The sequence below is a fragment of the Odocoileus virginianus genome, chromosome 28 (assembly GCF_023699985.2).
Source record: "Odocoileus virginianus isolate 20LAN1187 ecotype Illinois chromosome 28, Ovbor_1.2, whole genome shotgun sequence".
NCBI lineage: Eukaryota > Metazoa > Chordata > Mammalia > Artiodactyla > Cervidae > Odocoileus > Odocoileus virginianus.
The window spans coordinates 42,311,392-42,332,293 of record NC_069701.1 but is presented as its reverse complement, the minus strand read 5'-3'; the positions used below and the strand labels follow the sequence as shown (position 1 = coordinate 42,332,293).

The following is a 20,902-nucleotide window of genomic DNA, read 5'->3' as shown; positions in this document are numbered from 1 at the left end:
GTCAATGTGTGGCAAAAACCACTACAATATTGTAAAGTAATTAGCCTCCAAGTAATAAAAATAAATGGAAAAACAAAAAAAAGCACACACTAGGAGACAAGTATAAAAGAAAGGTGGGCTATCCAAGTCGCTTTGTTCATCCAAAGACCACAACAGTGCTACTGCCCCACAACCCAGGGCGGGGGTGTGTGTGTGTGTGAGTCCCTTCAGTCAAAGGTATTTTTTATTCTGTCTCCCCATTCCCCAATGCAACTTCGCCCCTTAAAACCGAGCCAACACCTTTATCTGGGATTTAATGGAAGAAAAAGCAGCGTTTCCTTATTAGATGAAAATGTTCTGTCGGACTCGTGGGGATGCTGTGTGTCTATATTGCATGTTAGGAGTGATGTAAAGTCTTGTCCAGTGTTAACTTTTGCCCTGAAAGTGTTAAGTCACTCAGTTTTGTCTGACTCTGTGTGACCCTATGGACTGTAGCCTGCGAGGCTCCTCTGTCCATAGGATTCTCCAGGCAAGAATACTCGAGTGGATAGCCATTCCCTTCTCCAGGGGATCTTCCCAACTCAGGGATGAAACCCAGTTCTCCCGCATTGCAGGCAGATTCCTTACCTTTTGAGCCACCAGGGAGGCCCCAAACTTTCGTCCTACCTGCTGACATCGGGACCGCTGTTCCTTGTAAATCACGAACCATCCAGAGTCGCCCTGTCCTGGATTTGTGATCTTGAGACTTTCACCTTCTTGGACAGTAGTTTCCTCATCTGCTAAAGAGGTGAGTGGCCTTTCAGACAACCTTTTAATGCTAACATTCTGTGATGCTAGGAAATACAGTTCAATGCAGGCCATGTATTAATATATAAAAAGATTTTGCTCAAGCGTCTGTTCTGATGACCCCAGCTGCATTCCAGGACCTGCAAATAGCTCAGGGTGGCTCATGGCAACTAAAGATAGCGTCTGGAAGTCCCACTGGGAGGTGAGCCCAGGCCGGAGCCCTGGGGTGCTCGCTGGGCCAGGCGGCATGCCGTATCCCCACCTGCCCGTGGGAGTGACGGGCAGATGCTGGGCTCAGAGTGATGCCAGCCTTGCCATCCCAAGCCCCCTGCCTGGGTCTGATGTCTCAGATCTCGGGCCCTGGGTCTTGGATTCCCCAACGGAAGTGGGAGCTGGAATCCCCTGCAGCTGCCCCCCCCTGCAGCTGGCCTTGTCTGCAGCGGCTCTTTGGAAACTGCACTAGGTCTCTTCACGTCTCTTGTGAGATCAGGCAGCCATCCTCACCTGCCTGCACTCTGCATTTTCTGCCCCACTCCCCACATTACAGACACAGATGGATTTAAATTAAGCAACCTGGCCCTGGAGGGGACCCTGGCCCTCGTCTCTTGGGGGGGCCGCTGCTCAGTGAACAGCCCCCAGGGCTGGTAGAAGAGAGGGAGCCTGGGTCCCAGAAGCACCCACGTGCCTCCCCAGGGTGGTGGCACCCAGGTCACGATGCTCTCATGACACAGACACATGGACATGCAGAGGAAGTGGAAAATAGCAGTATACTATCAGAAAACATCCCTTCTATTCTGTGCAGAGAGGGGTGCCTGACATGGGGTGTATCTGTAGACATACACCCTTAGAGGGAAGGAGCCAGGAGCTTGTCCCCAAAGTGTTACAGGCTCACTCAGAGATGGCCTTAAGAAGACACTCAGTCGCTATGTTATTCTGGTAGTTTTCTGCATCATTTGATTTTTTAGAAAAACATCTGGCTGTGTCGGGTCTCGGTTGTGGCGTGCAGTCTGTGGTTCTGTCCTGGTCTCAACTGCCCTGCAGCATGTGGGCTCCTGGTTCCACGGCCAGGGGTCGAACCCACATCCCCTGGCATCGCAAAGCAGATTCTTAACCCCTGAACCACCAGGGAAGTCCCAAGATTTGATTTTTAAACTGTGACTCTGTAATTTTTTTTTTTTAATAATGAAAACGTGAAAAATTTCTCTTTGCGGAGAAGCAGGAAGACTTTGGGTTTCCCAGGTGGTGCTAGTGGTAAAGAACCCACCTGCCAATGCAAGAGATGTAAGACACGTGGGTTGGATCCCTGGGTTGGGAAGATTCCCTAGAGGAGGGCACGGCAACCCACTCCAGTGTTCTTGCCTGGAGCAGCCTATGGACAGAGGCGCCTGCGGGCTGTGGTCCACCGGGTCGCAGTCGGACATGACAGCAATTGAGCACACACTCACACAGGGAAGACAATTCTGGCTCTTAAAGCTGGAAAGAGGCTTCATACACACACATGAAGGAAACAAAGTTTTACTGGTGAATTGATATTTTCCAAGTTAAAAAAAAGTTTTTCACCCCATCTTGTTCCAGAAGGTTCTGCAGTGGCTTGTGAGGGTACAAAGACCAAATGCAAAGGGGACAGCAAGGACTCTGCTGACCAGGCTGCGGTGGGGTGGCGAACCTCCCGGGTCCCCCACACCCCCTGCAGGCACCCTGGCCGGGGCCAGCCCCCCACTCCCCACCCCATCCTTTGCAGCTGCAGGGCAGGATTCATGTTCTCCACTGAAGACAAGAGGGTGAAGGACCTCCCTGGTGGTCCAGTGGTGAAGACTGTGCTTCCAACACAGGGGGCGTGGGTTCAGTCCCTGGTCAGGGACCTAAGACTCTGCATGTTGTGTGGCCATAGCCAAAAAAATAAGCAAATAAATAAAAATAAAAATAAAGATGAGAGTGTTCCCTGGCAGCATGTTACAAACAATATCGGATCATGAAAAGTCGGGAACACAGGAAGGTAGAGAGGATGACCTAGGGGACAGACGCTGGTTGCTCTGATGTAACCACAAGCATGTGCTTGATTGGCTTCATCCAGTTTTGGCTCTGTGACAGACCTCACACAGCGCTGTCCTAAGCTAAGACACGAGGACACAGCCTGCACAATCGCGCTAACAGAAATGAGAGTTCCTTAGTCACGCCACACCCGGCCCACACGTGAATGTCCCCGAACATCTCTGTGGCAGGTTTGTTCGGAACCGTCAAGGTCCACACGCTGGAGGTGGTGGCGTTTCTCGCGCCCCGCCTCCTGGAGGAGTCCGTCTGCCTCTCCGTGGGCACCGCCTGCCTCTGCCTGGCTCCCCAGTGCAGCCTGTGAGCAGGACCTGAGGTGGATGGCCTTCTCCAGGAGGGGCACCAACCAGGGCAGGGGCCTCACCCCGGGGACGGGAGGCGGCGCGCTCTGCAGCCTCAGCTGCGTCCGAGCCGGGCCTGGCCGGGCGGCGTGGGTCCGGAAGCTTCACTCGGCGCTGGCTCTGTGCTCTTAGTGGAAAGACCGCTCTGTGCAGGTGAGCCCGGCTCCCCCGCAGGGGACCCCTCAGACCCACATGTCCCTCTCGGGGAATGCGGAGCCTGAGAGACGCGGGGAGGTGATGGGCAGAGCTCGGCATTGGACAGGTGCACCCTTCCTGGTCCCCGCCACCTCTGAGCTGCCTGTGAGATGACACTTCACCGTCGTGAAAACCGGTAGCTTCCAACTTCCAACTCAGAGCCCACCAATGGCCCCGGCCTGAATCGGGAACGGATGGCCGGGGCTCTGGAATGGAGGCTGTCCAACTGCCCTGTTCCGTCTGCTCTGTCCCATCAGCTTGGCCCGCTGCCGCTTTCAGTGGGGCCACGGGGGGCCCTGAAGGGCAGTTTCCACAGGGGACGGAGACGTCTAATCCTGCCACTTAGGAAAACCAAGCTTGTGGACCAGGTGTCCCCTCCAGCGGTGACAGGTATTACGTCTTGGCGTTCTCTGGCCTTGAGGGCAAGTGTGGAAGCCGGATTTCAACAGCCCTTTCTTTTCAGTGCCCAAGTCTTCCCAGACTGAGCCGGGGGAGGCTGCTGAGGCTTTTGACTTTGGAACAGTAAGAGGCTCCAGGAAGCGGCAGCAGAAGAGGCCCCGTGCCCTCCACGTGATTTCCTGACGCTTACGTCTCACCCAAGATCCGCGCCCGGAGACCAGCCCTGGGGGCACGTGGCCCCGGGCGTGGATTCCTGCAGCCACCACTGTGGCCGATGGGTGAGCGGTCCAGACTGCCCGCCACTGTGACGACCCCTCCTGCTGCCCTTTCTAGTCAGCAACCCCCCGCCCCACCAGATGCGCTCTCTGCACCTCTGGACTCTTGAGGAGGTCCCCTCACTGATCTTGCCATGCGGGACCCTCTGCCCAATGCCCTGGAGACCCCCTGACCGCTGTGCCATTCCTGGTCTGCCCCGTGACTTCCTTCCTTCCTTCCAGAACGCTTCCTCCCAGGAGGGGGCTGCCACTCAGAGCCGGAACCGGCCCGGTGCTCACACTCCGCAGGGCAGCCCCTCAGCCTGCAGGGCCGGGAAGCAGGGGTGACAGGCACGCAGCGCTCTGTGCGGCGACACAGCGTCGGGGTCCCGCGTGACTCCTCTGCTCTGGCCTCGGACAACCCCCGATGCCGTGCAGCAGGGGGCGCGTTCCCCCCGACCCCCGGAGCCGCTGCGACTGGGTGAAGGGGCGCTTTCCTACGTGGCTGCCGCCCTCTTCCCCGCCCTCACCGTGCCCCCCCTCCTCAGAGGGTGATGGGGGGTCCCTGAGACACCCAAGGGCATGTGGTGCCTATCTCTCTGGGGAGCACCGAGGCCATGGACCTGGGGGCCCCCACCCAGCACCCTGGCTCCGGAGCGCAGACCCCACCCTGATTGCACCCGGTGGGGGCCCTGACCGAGAGCCACCAGCGGGGCCAGGCTCAACGATAAGCTCAGTGCCACGTCAGCACCGAGGGCAGGGCAGCTTGCTGGTCAGCACCAGATAACTGGCCTGGGCTTGTTTCACAGTTTGGGGGCTGTTTTTGTTACTAGGGTTTATGTTTTTTGTAGTTAAACATTTCAGTCCCTGGGTTGGAAATATCCCCTGGAGGAGGGCACGGCAACCCACCCCAGTATTCCCGCCTGGAGAATCCCACGGACAGAGGAGGCTGGGGGGCTACAGTCCACGGGGTCGCAGTGGGACACAAGTGGAGCGCCCTAGTACGCACACCGATACCGATACCCAGAGCCTGTCCTCGTGGGGTCTCCCTCTCGGGCTCCCCATGGGGATGGGCCCCCCAAGTGCAGCCAGTGTCGGCCGGCACGTGCTCCCACCTGCTCTGGGAGTAGTGATCCTGTGGGCAGGCTACAGAGGTGCAGGGTGAGCACGCCCACCCCTGGACATGGTCAACACCCCCTCACCGCGGGCCGGGTCACCGCACCCTGACTGCCACAGAGCACGGGATGACGACACTCAGCCCGTCCGCCCGGCCCCGAGGACCCCATCGAGGCCCTCGCAGAGCCTACCTCCCCCCCCCCGCCGCCCCCGCCCCGGTGCCCCGCCTCGACCAAGGCTAGAGACACACCTTGGAGCTCAGTGAGGATTCTCCTCCGGGAGTGAAAACGCGTGAACGGGGGTGGGGAGGACATGCTCCCGGGCGGGGACCGGGGACGCCGTGGCCCCCTTCTCACCCCGGCGGTGCTGAGCCGGCCCACCCGCAGGATTGCCGTGGAGACAGCGCAGCGAGCTGAGCTAGCAGGACCCGAGTGCCCGGCTGGGCAGGCTTTGTGTGCGGCGCCGGCAGGCCCTGCCAGTTTGAGCCTGTCTTTTTCCTGCTCAAATGCCTCCCAATGCGCCCACACAGCAGAGATTAGCCGATAGCCATCTGTACTGGGGGGGTGGGGGGGTGGGGACAGTCCTCGGCTGAAGCCACTCAGTGGTCCGAGCCCCAGAGTCGTGACCTGCTGACCCAGCAGCCCAGCCGGCCCGGCGTGCTGACCGTGCAGGCTGACGGCAGACAGAGTCCGGCGCCCGGTTGGGAAGACTTTATTACTGACTCAGAGCAGGAGGCGGCCCGGCCCTCTGCGGACAGAGCGCTTCCCTCGGGGCGAAGGCCGCTGTAAACAGGCGGGCGTGCAGGCGGGGTCCCGGGGGTCACGGGGCGCCCCCGTTCTGAACCAGCTGCAGGTACTCCAAGTGCAGCTTCTCCTGCGCCTCGAAGAGCTTCCTCAGCTTCTTGGCCTGCCCTTTGCTCAGCTCTTTGCCTTCTGTGTCATGCGTGGGCAGACCCTGGGGGGTGAGAGCACGTTGGTCATCCCAGACACCCCCCCACAAACCACACTCTGCACCCAGCACCCCGATACGCGGTGCCGGGGCCTCTGGGGAGCGCCCTCCTGCCCAGGGCTGAGCAGCATGGCGCCCGCCTGCGTCGGCGGCCTCCTTGCAGTTGTGAGCTGAAAAGCGCTCAGCGAACACACACAAGAGCACCAGGGCCGGAGGGTCTCGGGAGAGCCCCGCTGCGGAGCCCCTGGCCGGGGGCACGGCTATGCCACGCCCCCCCCGGACCGTCTGTGGGGACAGGCTCTGCAAACCCCTTAACCAGCCCCGGCCAGAGCCCCAGGCCACACTGATGGAGGGCAGTCCTGCACACAGGCTGGACCTAAACAGCCCACACGAGCCCGACTTCCTGGGCAGAGATGCTCCTCAGCCAAGTTCAAACCCCGGCCATCCCCGTTTCATGGTCTAACGATGTCCTGAAAAGAAAAAAAAAGGCTCCTCTTACATTTTCATCGAACTTGGAGTATTTGTCGCTTTCCGATAAGAACATCTCATTGGGTGGGATCTTCATCTTGGCCAGCTTCGCTGCCTGGAACACACATGTGGGGTCACTGCTCCGAGCTCACAGGGGGACCCCACGCCAGCCCCCAAGTTCAGGGAGCGACAGAAAGATGGAGGCAACACCTAGGCAGGGGGAGTTAAAGACGGAAAGCGGAGGTTTTCTGTAGGACAGAGGGGTGTGGGGCACACGGCAGGATCAGGGCGGCAGGCACCGTCCTGCAGCCACGGCCTCCCTGGGGCACCACGTGGACGTGGGGACAGAGGTGGGGGCAGCTGGGCCCTGAGAGACACAGATGGCAGAGTGGGGGTCACAGTGCCTTCCTGCCGGGAGCCCCCCCCGCTGAGGCAGACGCTACCTCCTGCTCCTGTCTCTTCCTGGCGGCCTCCTCTTTCTTCCTCCTCTTCTCCTCTTCAGCCTGGGGGACAGCAGACCCCCGTGAGCTGAGCCCCCCAGGCCCCGCTCGAGGGCGAGGGCAGCAGGACAAGCCCCCTGCTGCCCCCTGCCCGGCCCTGCTCTGGACACAGGGCAGGGAGTGGGCACCACACACGGGGTCACCCTCAGCACGGCCACCGCGAAGGAGGGAGCAGAGACCCGCCCGGGACCAGGGACGGCAGGGCGACCCCACCGGGCGCCGCCATCTGGGGGGCAGGCGGGCTGGGTGCTGGGCTCCGTGCCCGCGAGGAGCAGCCGGGAGCTGACCGTGGGTCTGCCGAGGCCCCCCGCGGCGCACAGCCCTCCCGGCGTCCACGGGGCAGCCCCGCTGCCTCACCACTCCTCTCCCGGGCCCACTCCCCCTGCCGTCAGTTCTCCCAGGCAGCTGCAGAGGCCCTTCCCGGTCCCCCAAACTCGGCTCGACAGCGGTCTCCTCCTACGGCCTTGTGGGCCCACCCCGTGAGCTGTGGCCAGCGCTTCTGAAGAGCGCTGGTTCCGTCCCCGTTTCTCTGCAGGACACCGAGTCCCCGAGAGCGAGGTTGGTCCCGATTCACAGAGCAGTGCTGCTCCCAGAGGTCTAGGGTGTCTGACGTGTGAGAAGGACGTGTGCTGGCGTGGAGGGAGGTGTGACACGCTCACCCCTGGGATGGGGAGGATGGGGGTGAGAGACACTCACCCCCGGGATGGGGAGGATGGAGGTGAGACACGCTCACCCCCGGGATGGGGAGGATGGAGGTGAGACACGCTCACCCCCGGGATGGGGAGGATGGGGGTGAGACACGCTAACCCCGGGATGGGGAGGATGGAGGAGAGACACGCTCACCCCAGGATGGGGAGGATGGAGGTGAGACACGCTCACCCCTGGGAGGATGGAGGTGAGACACGCTCAACCCCGGGAGGATGGAGGTGAGACATGCTCAGCCCCGGGGAGGATGGAGATGAGACACGCTCACCCCGGGATGGGGAGGATGGAGGTGAGACACGCTAACCCCGGGATGGGGAGGATGGAGGAGAGACACGCTCACCCCGGGATGGGGAGGATGGAGGTGAGACACGCTCACCCCGGGGAGGATGGAGGTGAGACACGCTCACCCCTGGGATGGGGAGGATGGAGGTGAGACACGCTCAACCCCGGGAGGATGGAGGTGAGACACGCTCACCCCGGGGAGGATGGAGGTGAGACACGCTCAACCCCGGGAGGATGGAGGTGAGACACGCTCACCCCCGGGATGGGGAGGATGGAGGTGAGACACGCTCACCCCCGGGATGGGGAGGATGGGGGTGAGACACGCTCAGCCCCGGGGAGGATGGAGATGAGACACGCTCACCCCGGGATGGGGAGGATGGAGGTGAGACACGCTAACCCCGGGATGGGGAGGATGGAGGAGAGACACGCTCACCCCGGGATGGGGAGGATGGAGGTGAGACACGCTCACCCCTGGGAGGATGGAGGTGAGACACGCTCACCCCGGGGAGGATGGAGGTGAGACACGCTCACCCCTGGGATGGGGAGGATGGAGGTGAGACACGCTCACCCCTGGGATGGGGAGGATGGAGGAGAGACACGCTCACCCCTGGGAGGATGGAGGTGAGACATGCTCACCCCGGGGAGGATGGAGGTGAGACACGCTCACCCCGGGGAGGATGGAGGTGAGACATGCTCACCCCTGGGATGGGGAGGATGGAGGTGAGACACGCTCACCCCCGGGATGGGGAGGATGGAGGAGAGACACGCTCACCCCCGGGATTGGGAGGATGGAGGTGAGACACGCTCACCCCGAGGAGGATGGAGGTGAGACACGCTCACCCCCGGGAGGATGGAGGGGAGACATGCTCACCCCCGGGAAGGATGGAGGGGAGACACGCTCACCCCCGGGATGGGGAGGATGGGGGTGCTCACCCCCGGGGAGGATGGAGGGAGACACACTCAGCCCCGGGGCCAGGCTGACACATCAGGTGACAGGCAGGTGAGACCACACGTCTGCAGGTCATCAGAAGCAACAGACCTCCCCTCATGCTCTGCACCCTTCATTAGGAGCTGATCCTGTTATTGTTTAACTGCCAAGTAGTTACCTAGCTGGTTAGTCCTCCCTTTCAACATTTATAAACATTGGTGCTTTAATAAGAGTGCAAACACTGACTCTTACACGGTGAAGCGCATGCACGCCCGTGGTCATCATGCGCTCAGCAAACACCCAGCTCCAGTCACTGCGGTTCCACTCACCCTTTTCTTTTCTTCTTTCTCTCTCAGTAAGGTGTCTCTGTCCACCAGCTTGACCACGGTGGGCAGTCCTGAAAGGCAAATGGCCGTGGGACTCCCGAGCCCAGCCCTGTGCCCACCACTCCCGCCCTCCGGGCCCCCAGAGGGAAGCAGGGAAGCCCCCCTTACTGCTCCCACAGACTACACATTAACTGTGCCGTGGGGGGGCCTGGTGGCTCGAGACTGAACAGCTAGGTGTCACAAAGTAAGACTTTCTCCCGAGTGTTTAAACCCGATCATTTTCCGTGCAGCCCAAACCCCAGCCAAGTCGAAAGACAAGCTGTGACACCTGCTGATGATCCACACAACACAGGCTGCCTCCCAAGGGACAGGTCCCCGCAGAATCAGGAGTGCCGGGCAGTCAGGCCACAGGAGCAGAGCCCCAGGTGTCGTCTTTCAAGACAGAGGAGGGGCTGGCATGATGCCCAAGGGGCACAATCCAGCCCCGCGGACCCTGTAAAAGGCATCCTCCCGAAAGCCAGCCCCACCTGGCAGCCCCCACCCAGCAGCCCCTCATCACAGCCAGGGGACCCACCTTCGTGGTCTTCCAGTCGCACCCCCAGCTCGGGCAGGACGTCGTCCCGCAGGGCATCGCTCAGCTGGAGGACCTCAGGCACTGTGGGCAGAGGACACGGCTCAGTCCTCGGGTGCAGGACCGCCTGAGGCCCTCCGCTGGTTGTGGAGGCAGGCGAAGCCAACACGGACACCACGGTCACCGCTGAGCACGGAGCAGCCCGCCGGGACCCCGTGGCCCGGGAACAGCTCGGGGCCCTGCTGAGCGGCGGGCTCGCGGACTAGCCCCGAGGACCCTGGGTGGGGACAGCGTGGTGGGACGGCAGGCGCGGGGAGACCAGGGCTCCGCAGCACAGAGGGAGCCCCTGGGAACACTGAGCCTTGTGGCCAGGGCGCAGCGGTCCTGGGAGAGGCAGCCGCGTCCCTCCACCCGGGACCAGGGACTTGCTCCGATCCCCGAGGTCGTGACCAGCCCTGGAACGGCTCCCTGCTGTCGGCACAAAATAGCCGGCGTGCCGGGCCTGGGGACCTGCAGGCGGGACTCAGAAAGGCGGGAGTGGAGGCGGGGCTCTCAAGGGACCGACGTGAGCCTGCAGGCTGGGGTGACCCCCACGGCTGCCCATGGCCCTCACCCAGAGATCCTGGCCTAGCAAGGGACAAAAAAGGGCTCCCACTCCCCACTCTGTCTCGGGCACCAGCGCTCCTGGCCAGGCCCACCCCACCCAAGGGAGGGGGCTGCCCAGAGCCTGGCTTGAAGGAGCAGAGGATGGCCAGGCCCTGGCTCTGAAGGGCCCCCAGGAGCAGGCGGAGCGGGCAGGGCAAGCAGACCCCTCGGGAGGCCCCGGGCCGCCTGGACAGGCCCGTCAGGTTCAGACAATCCTAACCCGTGCATAGCCTCTCTTCATCCTACAGGCAACATGAGCGACTCCTGGCTCACTCCCTTCCTAGCCCAGGAGCGGGGGGACCCTATGCCAGCCCATAATGGACCTGAGGTGCCGACGCCAGCCAGGCCCCGTCTGCGGGGGGCGTGCACACCAGGGAGGATGCGGGGGGAGGCCGGCCTGTCTGCACCGGGGCATGAAGGGCTTGTAAGGGGCCACCCCAGCTGAACCCACTCCTGCTGACTCCAAGAGCTGCTCCTGAGACCTTCCGGCCTGAGGCCCTGGCCCTGGGCACAGCAGGTTCAGCTTTGGCAGACCTGGGCCCGCGGGCCCTCCACCCGCCCTGCGCATCCCTCCTCGCAGTTCTGACCGCGGCCATGGGGTCACTCGGCTGCCGGTCCTGTCTCCACGTGTCCCCAGGCCCCAGGGTGCTCCCGCCGCCCGCTGGGGGCCCCGCCTGTCCACTCACGGGTGAGTGAATGAACGCGTGACTTGCACGTCCCAGGGGACATCCGAGCCCCTGCCACACGCGCAGCCAGAAGGCAATATCCCACTTCCTGACACCTGTTCCAGCCCCGAGGCAGGACTGGGGGGACGATGGTCTTTATGTCTGGCTCCTCCTCTCATTCTGCCCTGGGGGGCCCTCACTCAACGGCCCCCCGAGGAGACCCCAGAGTGCTGGCCAAGGCACGTGCCCAGGGGCCACTCGCGCCCTAACAGGAAGCAGGCCAGCTCCACCTGCGCCGCCGTGGCCTGGGGGCGGTCCTCTGGGTGGGCTCCTCACCTCTACAGAGACCTGCTCTGGTCCGCGGAGCACAAACCCCCCTCCAGGCTCTCTTTCCAAACCTGTTTGCTACTTTACAGCTGCTTTCTCCCCAGCCTCCTCCGAATCACGGATCTGAAGAGGGTCTAGGGCCCAGACACAAATACAGAGCTCCGACAACTCAACAGCAGGACAAAGGGCCCAGCAGAAAACGAGCCAAGGGCCTGGGCAGACACGTCTCCAGAGGAGACGTGCAGATGGCCAAGCAGCTCGCTGCTCATCATCACTTCATGCCAAGCACAGCTACGACGAGGTACCACCGCACACCCGCCAGGATGGCTGTCACGATGATGCACGGAAAATGACAGGTGTCTGGACAACGGCTTGGACAAACTGGAACCCTTGTGCACCGTATATAATGGTTCAGCCACTGCGGAAAGCGCTTTGGCAGGTCCTCAGAAAGTTAATGGGCTTCCCTGGGTGGCTCAGGTGGTAAAGAATTTGCCCTCAATGCAGGAGACCCGGGTTCAATCCCTGGTCGGGAAGACGCCCTGGAGACAGGAACGGCTACCTACTCCAGTATTGTTGCCCAGAGAATCCCATGAACAGAGGAGCCTGGCGGGCTACAGTCCATGGGGTCGTAGAGTCGGACAGGACTGAGCGACCTGCGGTACGCTCACCACACAAACGTTAAACAGAGGACTGCTGCATGGCCCCTCAACGCCTCTCCCAGGCGCGCCCCCGAAACTCCTGAACACAGGGAGCCCAGCGGATGCTTGCACACATGCGGCCACAGCAGTGCTGGGCACCAAGGTGCAAGCTGTCCACACATCCATCCAGGGCTGAAGAGACGAACAGAACGCCGCACGCGCATCCAGTGGACAATCACGGATTTAAAAAGGGAGGGAGCACAGTCACGTGCTACAGCGTGGGTAACCTCGAAAACGTTCTGCTGAGAAGCCAGACAAAAACAGCCAAACAACAGGCTGGAAGGGTTCTGCTCCCTTCCCCTGTTGGCGAAAATCCCCATCGTTATCTCTGCATGAGACTCAAAAGAAGTCTGGGAGAACAGAGTGAACTTAAAAGACAGCAGAGCCGGGCTAGCATCCCAGGGACTCTACTGACCCTGGAATCTCTCTGAACTACTTACAGAACAACGGGTCAAACAGACAGACAGACAGACAAGGTCGCGTGCTGTGGCTGCTGTCCAGTCGCTCAGCCGTGTCCCACTCTCAGCAACCCCACAGACTGCAGCGCGTCAGGCTTCTCTGTCCCTCACTATCTCCCAGAGTTTGCTCAAACTCACGTTCATTGAGTCACTGATGCCATCCGACCGTCTCGTCCGCTGCTGTGTGATCAGTTCATGTAAAGTGCCCACAATGGGACAACCCCAAGACAGAGGGCAGGCTGGTGGCAGCCGGAGGCTGGGGGAGGGGTGTGCCTCTGGAGGGTGGAGACTTTTGGGGGCCGGACAGGACCGGAAGGCACTGGGGGCCCAAACGGGCACCTCAACATGGCCGGTTTACGTCATGTGAATTCACCTCAATAAACTACTTCTTTCTAAAGGGAAAACCCTAACTGGATATTTTTGAGGAATTCAATAAACCGACTCTTAAACACATGGAACAAATGTCTGAGAACAACTCATGTGCCCCTAAAAGAAGAGCACAGGGGGAGCTGGCCTCCGGGGAGGGGAGAAGCTCGCACGCGGAGATGCAAGGTTCTAGCCCTGCCAGCGCCACGCCAGCAGCAGTGAAGCCAAGGCTTCCGCCCGGAGAGTCCAGGCTGGAGGAGCGGCCCCCGAGTCTGGGGTGGAACCCCGTGCAAGGCCCAGACAGGAGTGGAGGCGGCCCTGTGGAGGGAGGTGCTGGGGCGGACACGGGGAAGCAGGGTGGACCTGCCCCAAGTGGGAAAGCCAGCAGGGCTCCCGGAAGGACGCAGCTACACGGCCGCCACGGAGGCCAGCAGAGAAGAACGGGCTCCCTGGACGCGGGCCCGGGGGCGATGGCCCTGGGGCACCTGGCAAAGCGTGCCAGCCGCGGGGGCCTCTTGGCCCTGCAGATGCCAAGCTCCGAGTGCAGCTCCAAGAGGGAAAGAGCGTGCCCTGCTGTGGCCATCTGCAGGCTGCACCTGCAGCCTCGTCCCTCCCCGCCTGCACGGCCCAGGGCTTCGCGGCCCACTACAGGGTCACGTCAGCCCTGCTGGTCGCCGTGAGTCCAGATGACCAGAATGGGACGCGGACCGCCCTTCTGATGCCATTAGCTGCCCATGTGACAACTGTTCAGAGCTGCCCAAGAGGACACGTTCCGACCCCGTCATCCTCAGGCTCTCGGGCGAGCACGAGGGGCAGGCAGCGTGCAGACAGCAAAGCCGCCCCAGCAGATGCTGTGCAGTCACCACGGGGCCCTGTGGGCAAGGACAGGACCCCTCCAGTCCCTGGCCTGCGGATGCCCCAGAAGCGGAGCTCCGCCAGGCGCAGCACCCACGCGGGCGTGCCTCACCTCTGTGCTCACGGGCGATCCGGCGCACTCCTTCCCGGAACTCCGATAGCACCTGCAGGTACGGCATGACCGTGGACTCCAGCTGCAGACAGAACGTTCGGGTCGCTGTGACCGGTGCCCTGTTTGTGAAGGCCAGAGCCCGGCACACACGCCTCAGAGTGGGGCTGCCAATGGCCATGCAAGCCTGTCCAGCACGGGGCCCACAGGCGTGGGGGCGCCCACACGGCAGCACGGACAGGACAGCGAGAGGATCCCCCCACCAACCCCAGCAGCGGCCTGCCCATGGCCCACAGGAGACTGGTCTCAGACGTCCAGGAGGGAACGCGGTCCTGGCCCGGGAGGGCTTCACTCACGTTGAGGCTGGTTCCAGCTCTTCCAATGGGAAAACCCAAGGAGCTTTCCTCTTCTATGGCCCCAAAGATCTAGGGAAAAAAGCAAGCGTGCAGGACACATGGTTGAGAGACGGCAGGCAGGGATTGTGTCCATGAGGGGCGGGCGGCGGTGCCCGAGGCTCTGCTCGGCCAGGCGGTGGAGGGCAGTTAGACATGGAGACCCAGGCTGAGGTGCCCATCCGCTGCTGCAGGACGGGTCCGGTTTCCGCTGCCCCTCTGACCCCCAGCCAAGGCCACTAGACCACAGAGCCTCCTGCAGGGACCCCTCCCCCCAAGGACTTGTCAGCAGGAGAGCGTGCCAAACGATGCATCGCATCGGGGCCATGGCAGGAAAGCGCTTCTGCTCGTCAAACCCCGGAAGAGGGGGACGAAAGCCAAGGCAGAGAGGCTGGGGGTGCGGCTCCCAGGGCCCGCGGGCCCCCGGCGGTGCCGAAACCAACCCGCGGGCCACCAGCGGTCCCGGCACTGACCCGCGGGCCCCCGGCGGTGCCGAAACCAACCCGCGGGCAACCAGCGGTCCCGGCACTGACCCACGGGCCCCCAGCGGTGCCGAAACCAACCCGAGCGCAACGAGCGGTCCCGGCGCAACCCGCAGGCCCCCAGCGGTACCGGTGCCAACCCGTGGGCCCCCAGTGATACTGGCACCGACCCTTTGGGCAACCAGAGGTCCCGGCACTGACCCGCGGGCCCCCAACTGTCCCCGCGCCGACCTGCAGGCCCCCAGCGGTCCCGGCACAGGCCAGCTCACCTTCAGCATGTGTGTGAGGTAGTGGGCGATGCTCTCCAGCAGGACACGGTGGGGCCTCCTCCTGGCAGCCTTCCGGGCCGCCATGTAGAGGTTGCACTGGCCGACCAGAGCCCGCATCTCCTCCAGGACCGTGCGTGTGTCGATGTTGTCGCAGAGCGCTTGGTGAACCGCGGCCTTCTTCTTGTAAAAGCTGAGTGGGACAAGGAAGGCAGGGCGCCGTCAGATGGACCGCTCCGCCCAGGGCAGCCTGCGCCGTTTCTGAGCTCGGCTCCGCACGGACAGCAGGGGCGGAGTCACCAGCTGCCCCCAGCGCTGGTCAGCGGGCATGACGCGGGGACCACGGGCCCTCAGCTAAGGGGCCACCTCACCTCTTGTTCAGCTCCGTTTCCTCGTCCTCCCACTTCTCAAACTGAGCGGCCACCTCCACGGGGGCTCGGAGGAGGTCTTTCACGTTTAAGAAAAACTCCTGAAGTTAGAAAACCCCATTCAGGAGAATTTCCGAGAAGAGCCTGAGCTGCTCTGGGCACCGCCCTTCCCCCGCCACACAGCAGGAGGCAGGAAGGAGGCGGAAAAGTTTCTCTGTGGGACCAGAGCCCCAGCTCAGCCTTGGGGCCTCGTGCGGGGCGGCTGGCGGGCAGGCCTGGATGAGAGGGTCCCATGCAGGCGAGACAGGGCGTCTCGGGAAAGCAGCTGAGCCGCGCCCCAGCTCAGCACCCGCGTCCCCTTCTGCCCGGGAGGAGCGCGGCCCTCGCGGGGCTGGGGGGCCGGGGCGGGCCCGGGGCGGGACCTACGTCCCCTTCTGCCCGGGAGGAGCGCGGCCCTCGCGGGGCCGGGGGGCCGGGGCGGGACGTACGTCCCCTTCTGCCCGGGAGGAGCGCGGCCCTCGCGGGGCCGGGGGGCCAGGGGGCCGGGGCAGGACCTACGTCCCCTTCTGCCCGGGAGGAGTGAGGCCCTCGCGGGGCCGGGGGACCAGGGGCCCGGGGCGGGATGTACGTCCCCTTCTGCCCGGGAGGAGCGCGGCCCTCGCGGGGCCGGGGGGCCAGGGGCCCGGGGCAGGACCTACGTCCCCTTCTGCCCGGGAGGAGCGCGGCCCTCGCGGGGCCGGGGGACCAGGGGGCCGGGGCGGGACGTACGTCCCCTTCTGCCCGGGAGGAGCGCGGCCCTCGCGGGGCCGGGGGGCCGGGGCGGGACCTACGTCCCCTTCTGCCCGGGAGGAGCGCGGCCCTCGCGGGGCCGGGGGGCCAGGGGCCCGGGGCGGGACCTACGTTGAGGAGCCTCTCGTACTGCAGCGCCGACTCCATGGTGTTGGCTGAGTAGTCCAGCGTGTCCTTCCACGAGTGCATGAGGAAGGCCAGGCGCAGCTGGCGGGCTGCAGGCAGAAAGGCGGCCTGAGGCTCCACGCCGGCCGCGCCCACCCGGACAGGGACGCCAGTGTCTCCTTACCTGAGTGCTTCCTCAGGGCGTCTTTGATGGTGATGAAGTTCTTGAGCGACTTGGACATCTTGCAGCCCGCGATGGTCAGGTGGCCCGTGTGCAGGAAGTACCTGACCCAGCAGTCGTTCTCAAAGTAGGCCTGGGCACACGGGGCGCGAGGGGCGGGAGCAGGGGTCAGGGGCGCCTCTGCAGGCCCGAGGGGGCGCAGAAGGGGGGGACCCTGTGCTGGGCAGGGCCCTGAGGAGGTGAGGACGGGTGGGTCTGGGCCTGCGCTGCCAAGGCCAGGCCGCTCATGTGTGAATCAGCCCAAACAGTCTGATTCACACGCCCCTGACTCGGAGGCCAGGCTCTGTTGGAGAGCACTCGCTGCCCACCCCCTCACCCACCCACGTGCTGGGGGAGCGGCCGCGGCCCTTACCTCTGACTGTGCCAGCTCGTTGTCGTGGTGGGGGAAGCGGAGGTCGAAGCCCCCTCCATGGATGTCCATTGAGGCTCCCAGGAGGGTGCCCGCCATGGCCGAGCACTCGATGTGCCAGCCGGGACGCCCCTGGGGACCCACAGTCGGTGAGGGAGCGCCCCGCCTGGCCTCTGTGGGTGCAACCCCCAGAAACCCAATTCCGTGGGAGTGGGGAGTCAAGTCCCACAGGTGGAAAGACCAGGCAAAAGAGGCCTTGGCGAGCTCCATGAAGGCTGAGGCCATGTCGCTGCCGGACCCCTGCTCCGACACCCCCCACCTGTGGCTCTTGGCCACCACGCCTGTCGTCACAGGCAACATCAGAGGGCGGACCCGCCCCAACAGCTCAGCTCAGAGACGGTCAGGATGCCGGTCTCCGAGGTGCTGCAGTCCCCCCCACCAGCCAGAGGGGAGACAGTCCCGGGAAGAGAGGTGATGGCCCACGGGGGCTAGGCCTTTCAGGGACGCATCCCCCGCCCCAGCCGGCACTCACCTTGCCCCAGGGGCAGGGCCAGGACGGCTCCCCAGGCTTGGAGGCCTTCCAGAGCGCAAAGTCGCTGGGGGAACGCTTCTCACTCAGGCGCTCTGCGGAGACGCTCAGGTCACCTGCGGACATGGGGAGTGTGGGATCGTCTCAGACCAGGGACAAGGGAGTTAGTTACGTGTTTATTATCATGGTCAAGCCCTCCTTCAGAGTGACTGTGACCAGAGCCTGGAGCTGCCCAGGGTCCAGTTACGAAACCCCAAATGTAGCCCAGGAGCCATGGCCTCATGAGCCGGCGTCTGAGGGCCATGACCTCCTCGGGTCATGAGACCCAGGCCTGGAACCCCAGCCCTGCCCCCCGCAGCCCCCGCGTCAGGATGACGACGGAGCCTGTCGCAGGTGTCAGGTGCTGTTCTCACCGGCCCGCCTGTGGGACCCCGGCTCGAGTGGGCAGGGTCCTGTACTAACACCCAGTGGCCTCTTGGGCGGATTCTGGGAAGTGAGTCGGGACACTCTGCACAGCCTGCTGTGCCACATGGAGGCTGCAGGCTGGGGCCCCTGCGGGTCCCCCCAAGAGAGCCCACCCACAGGACAGCTCCCGACCACGTGGACAGAGCAGCTGCGGTGAACGCAGACGCCGCCCTCAGCCCACCCTGCACGCAGAGTGTGCCCCTGGGGTCGGGGCTGTCCTGCATGTGGCGCTCAGGCCCGAGAGGGTCTTGCCAGGCCCCTGGTTGAAAAGTCCAGAACAGGAGAGACACGCCTTCTCATATCCAGGCTGCAAACGCGGCCGCTGAACAAGCAAGGTCTGATGCTGTAAAAAGCGGTAATGCACAGGAACCTGGAATGTTAGGTCCATGAATCAGGGCAAATTGGAGGTGGTCAAACAGGAGATGCCAAGAGTGAACGTCGACATTCTAGGAATCAGTGAACTAAGATGGACTGGAATGGGTGAATTTAACCCAGATGACCATTACATCTACTACTGGGGGCAGAAATCCCTTAGAAGAAATGGAATAGCCATCAGTCAACAAAAGAGTCTGAAGTGCAGTACTTGGATGCAATCTCAAAAATGACAGAAAGATTGCTGTTCATTTCCAAGGCAAACCATTCAATATCAACGGTAATCCAAGTCTATGCCCCAACAACTTATGCAGAAGCTGACGTTGAACGGTTCTATGAAGACCTACAAGACCTTCTAGAACTAACACCAAAAAAAGATGTCCTTTTCTTTATGGGGGACTGGAATGCAAAAGTAGGAAGTCAAGAAACACCTAGAGTAACAGGCAAATTTGGCCTTGGAGTACAGAAAGAAGCAGGGCAAAGGCTAATAGAGTTTTGCCAAGAGAATGCACTGGTCATAGCAAACACCCACTTCCAACAACACAAGAGAAGACTCTACACATGGACATCACCAGATGGTCAACACTGAAATCAGATTGATTATATTCTTTGCAGCCAAAGATGGAGAAGCTCTATACAGTCAGCAAAAACAAGACCGGGAGCTGACTGTGGCTCAGATCATGAACTCCTTATTGCCAAATTCAGACTTAAACTGAACAAAGTAGGGAAAACCACTAGGCCATTCATGTATAACCTAAATCAAATCCCTTACAATTATACAGTAGAAGTGACAAATAGATTTACGGGACCAGATCTGATAAAGTGCCCAATGAACTATGGATGGAGGTTTGAGACACTGTACAGGAAACAGGGATCAAGACCATCCCCAAGAAAAAGAAATGCAAAAAAGCAAAATGGCTGTCTGAGGAGGCCTTCCAAATACCTGTGAAAAGAAGAGAAGTGAAAAGCAAAGGAGAAAAGGAGAGATCTATCCATTTGAATGTAGAGTACCAAAGAATAGCAAGGAGAGATAAGAAAGTCTTCCTCAGTGATCAGTGCAAAGAAATCGAGAAAAACAATAGAATGGGAAAGACTAGAGATGTCTTCAAGAAAATTAGAGATATCAAGGGAACATTTCATGCAAAGATGGGCACAATAAAGGACAGAAACGGTATGGACCTCACAGAAACAGAAGATATTAAGAAGAAGTGGCAAGAATACACAGAAGAACTATACAAAGAAGATCTTCATGACCCAGATAATCACAGAGTCATGATCACCCACCTAGAGCCAGACATCCTGGAATGTGAAGTCAAGTGGGCCTTAGGAAGCATCACTACGAACAAAGCTAGTGGAGGTGATGGAAGTCCAGTTGAGCTACTTCAAATCCTAAAAGATGATGCTGTGAAAGTGCTGCACTCAATATGCCAGCAAATTTGGAAAACTCAGCAGTGGCCACAGGACTGGAAAAGGTCAGTTTTCACTCCAATCCCAAAGAAAGGCAGTGCCAAAGAATGCTCAAATGCTCACAATTGCACTCATATCACACGCTAGTAAAGTAATGCTCAAAACTCTCCAAGCAGGCTTTAGAAATACATGAAGCATGAACTTCCAGATGTTCAAGCTGGTTTTAGAAAAGGCAGAGGAACAAGAGATCAAATTGCCAACATCCACTGGATCACTGAAGAAGCAAGAGAGTTCTAGAAAAACATCTATTTCTGCTTTATTGACTATGCCAAAGCCTTTGACTATGTGGATCACAATAAACTGTGGAAAATTCTGAAAGGGATGGGAATACCAGACTACCTGACCTGCCTCTTGAGAAATCTATATGCAGGTCACACCAGACTGGTTCCAAATAGGAAAAGGAGTACGTCAAGGCTGTATATTGTCCCCTGCTTATTTAACTTATATGCAGAGTACATCATGAGAAATGCTGGGCTGGAAGAAGCACAAGCTGGAATCAAGAATAAATATCAATAACCTCAGATATGCAGATGACACCACCCTTATGGCAGAGAGTGAAGAAAAACTAAAGAGCCTCTTGATGAAAGTGAAAGAGGAGAGTGAAAAAGTTGGCTTAAAACTCAACATTCAGAAAACTAAGATCATGGCATCCGGTCCCATCACTTCACGTCAAATAGATGGGGAAACAGTGACAGACTTTATTTTCTGGGCTCCAAAATCACTGCAGACAGTGACTGCAGCCATGAAATTAAAAGACACTTACTCCTTGGAAGGAAAGTTATGACCAACCTAGACAGCATATTAAAAAGCAGAAACATTACTTTGTCCACAGAGGTCTGTCTAGTCAAGGCTATGGTTTTTCCAGTAGTCATGTATGGATGTGAGAGTTGGGACTATGAAGAAAGTTGAGTGCTAAAGAATTGATGCTTTTGAACTGTGGTGTTGGAGAAAACTCTTGAGAATCCCTTGGACTGCAAGGAGATCCAACAGTCCATCCTAAAAGAGATCAGTCCTGGGTGTTCATTGGAAGGACTGATGCTGAAGCTGAAACTCCAATACTTCATTTGGCCACCTGATGCGAAGAACTGACTCATTTGAAAAGACCGT

General features: G+C 60.6%; 1 protein-coding gene across 3 annotated transcripts in view; it reads right to left on the bottom strand.

Moving 5' to 3' along the window:
- Positions 1-5,814: 5,814 nt before the first annotated feature.
- The window catches only part of CARS1 (cysteinyl-tRNA synthetase 1), a 41,308-nt gene continuing 26,220 nt past the window's right edge, over positions 5,815-20,902 (bottom strand). For 2 of the 3 annotated variants that reach the window (XM_020883275.2, XM_020883276.2), the window contains 13 exons: positions 17,495-17,607; positions 16,966-17,094; positions 16,557-16,686; positions 16,379-16,482; positions 15,482-15,579; positions 15,114-15,303; positions 14,327-14,395; positions 13,974-14,055; positions 9,851-9,931; positions 9,280-9,347; positions 6,979-7,038; positions 6,567-6,650; positions 5,815-6,073 (listed from right to left, as the gene is read on the bottom strand). In XM_020883275.2, the coding sequence (XP_020738934.2) occupies positions 5,939-6,073; positions 6,567-6,650; positions 6,979-7,038; positions 9,280-9,347; positions 9,851-9,931; positions 13,974-14,055; positions 14,327-14,395; positions 15,114-15,303; positions 15,482-15,579; positions 16,379-16,482; positions 16,557-16,686; positions 16,966-17,094; positions 17,495-17,607 (1,343 nt within the window). In that variant the 3' untranslated portion in view covers positions 5,815-5,938. Of the gene's footprint in view, positions 6,538-6,566; positions 6,651-6,978; positions 7,039-9,279; positions 9,348-9,850; positions 9,932-13,973; positions 14,056-14,326; positions 14,396-15,113; positions 15,304-15,481; positions 15,580-16,378; positions 16,483-16,556; positions 16,687-16,965; positions 17,095-17,494; positions 17,608-20,902 lie in introns of all 3 variants that reach the window. The other variant, XM_070457833.1, reaches the window with a different exon arrangement.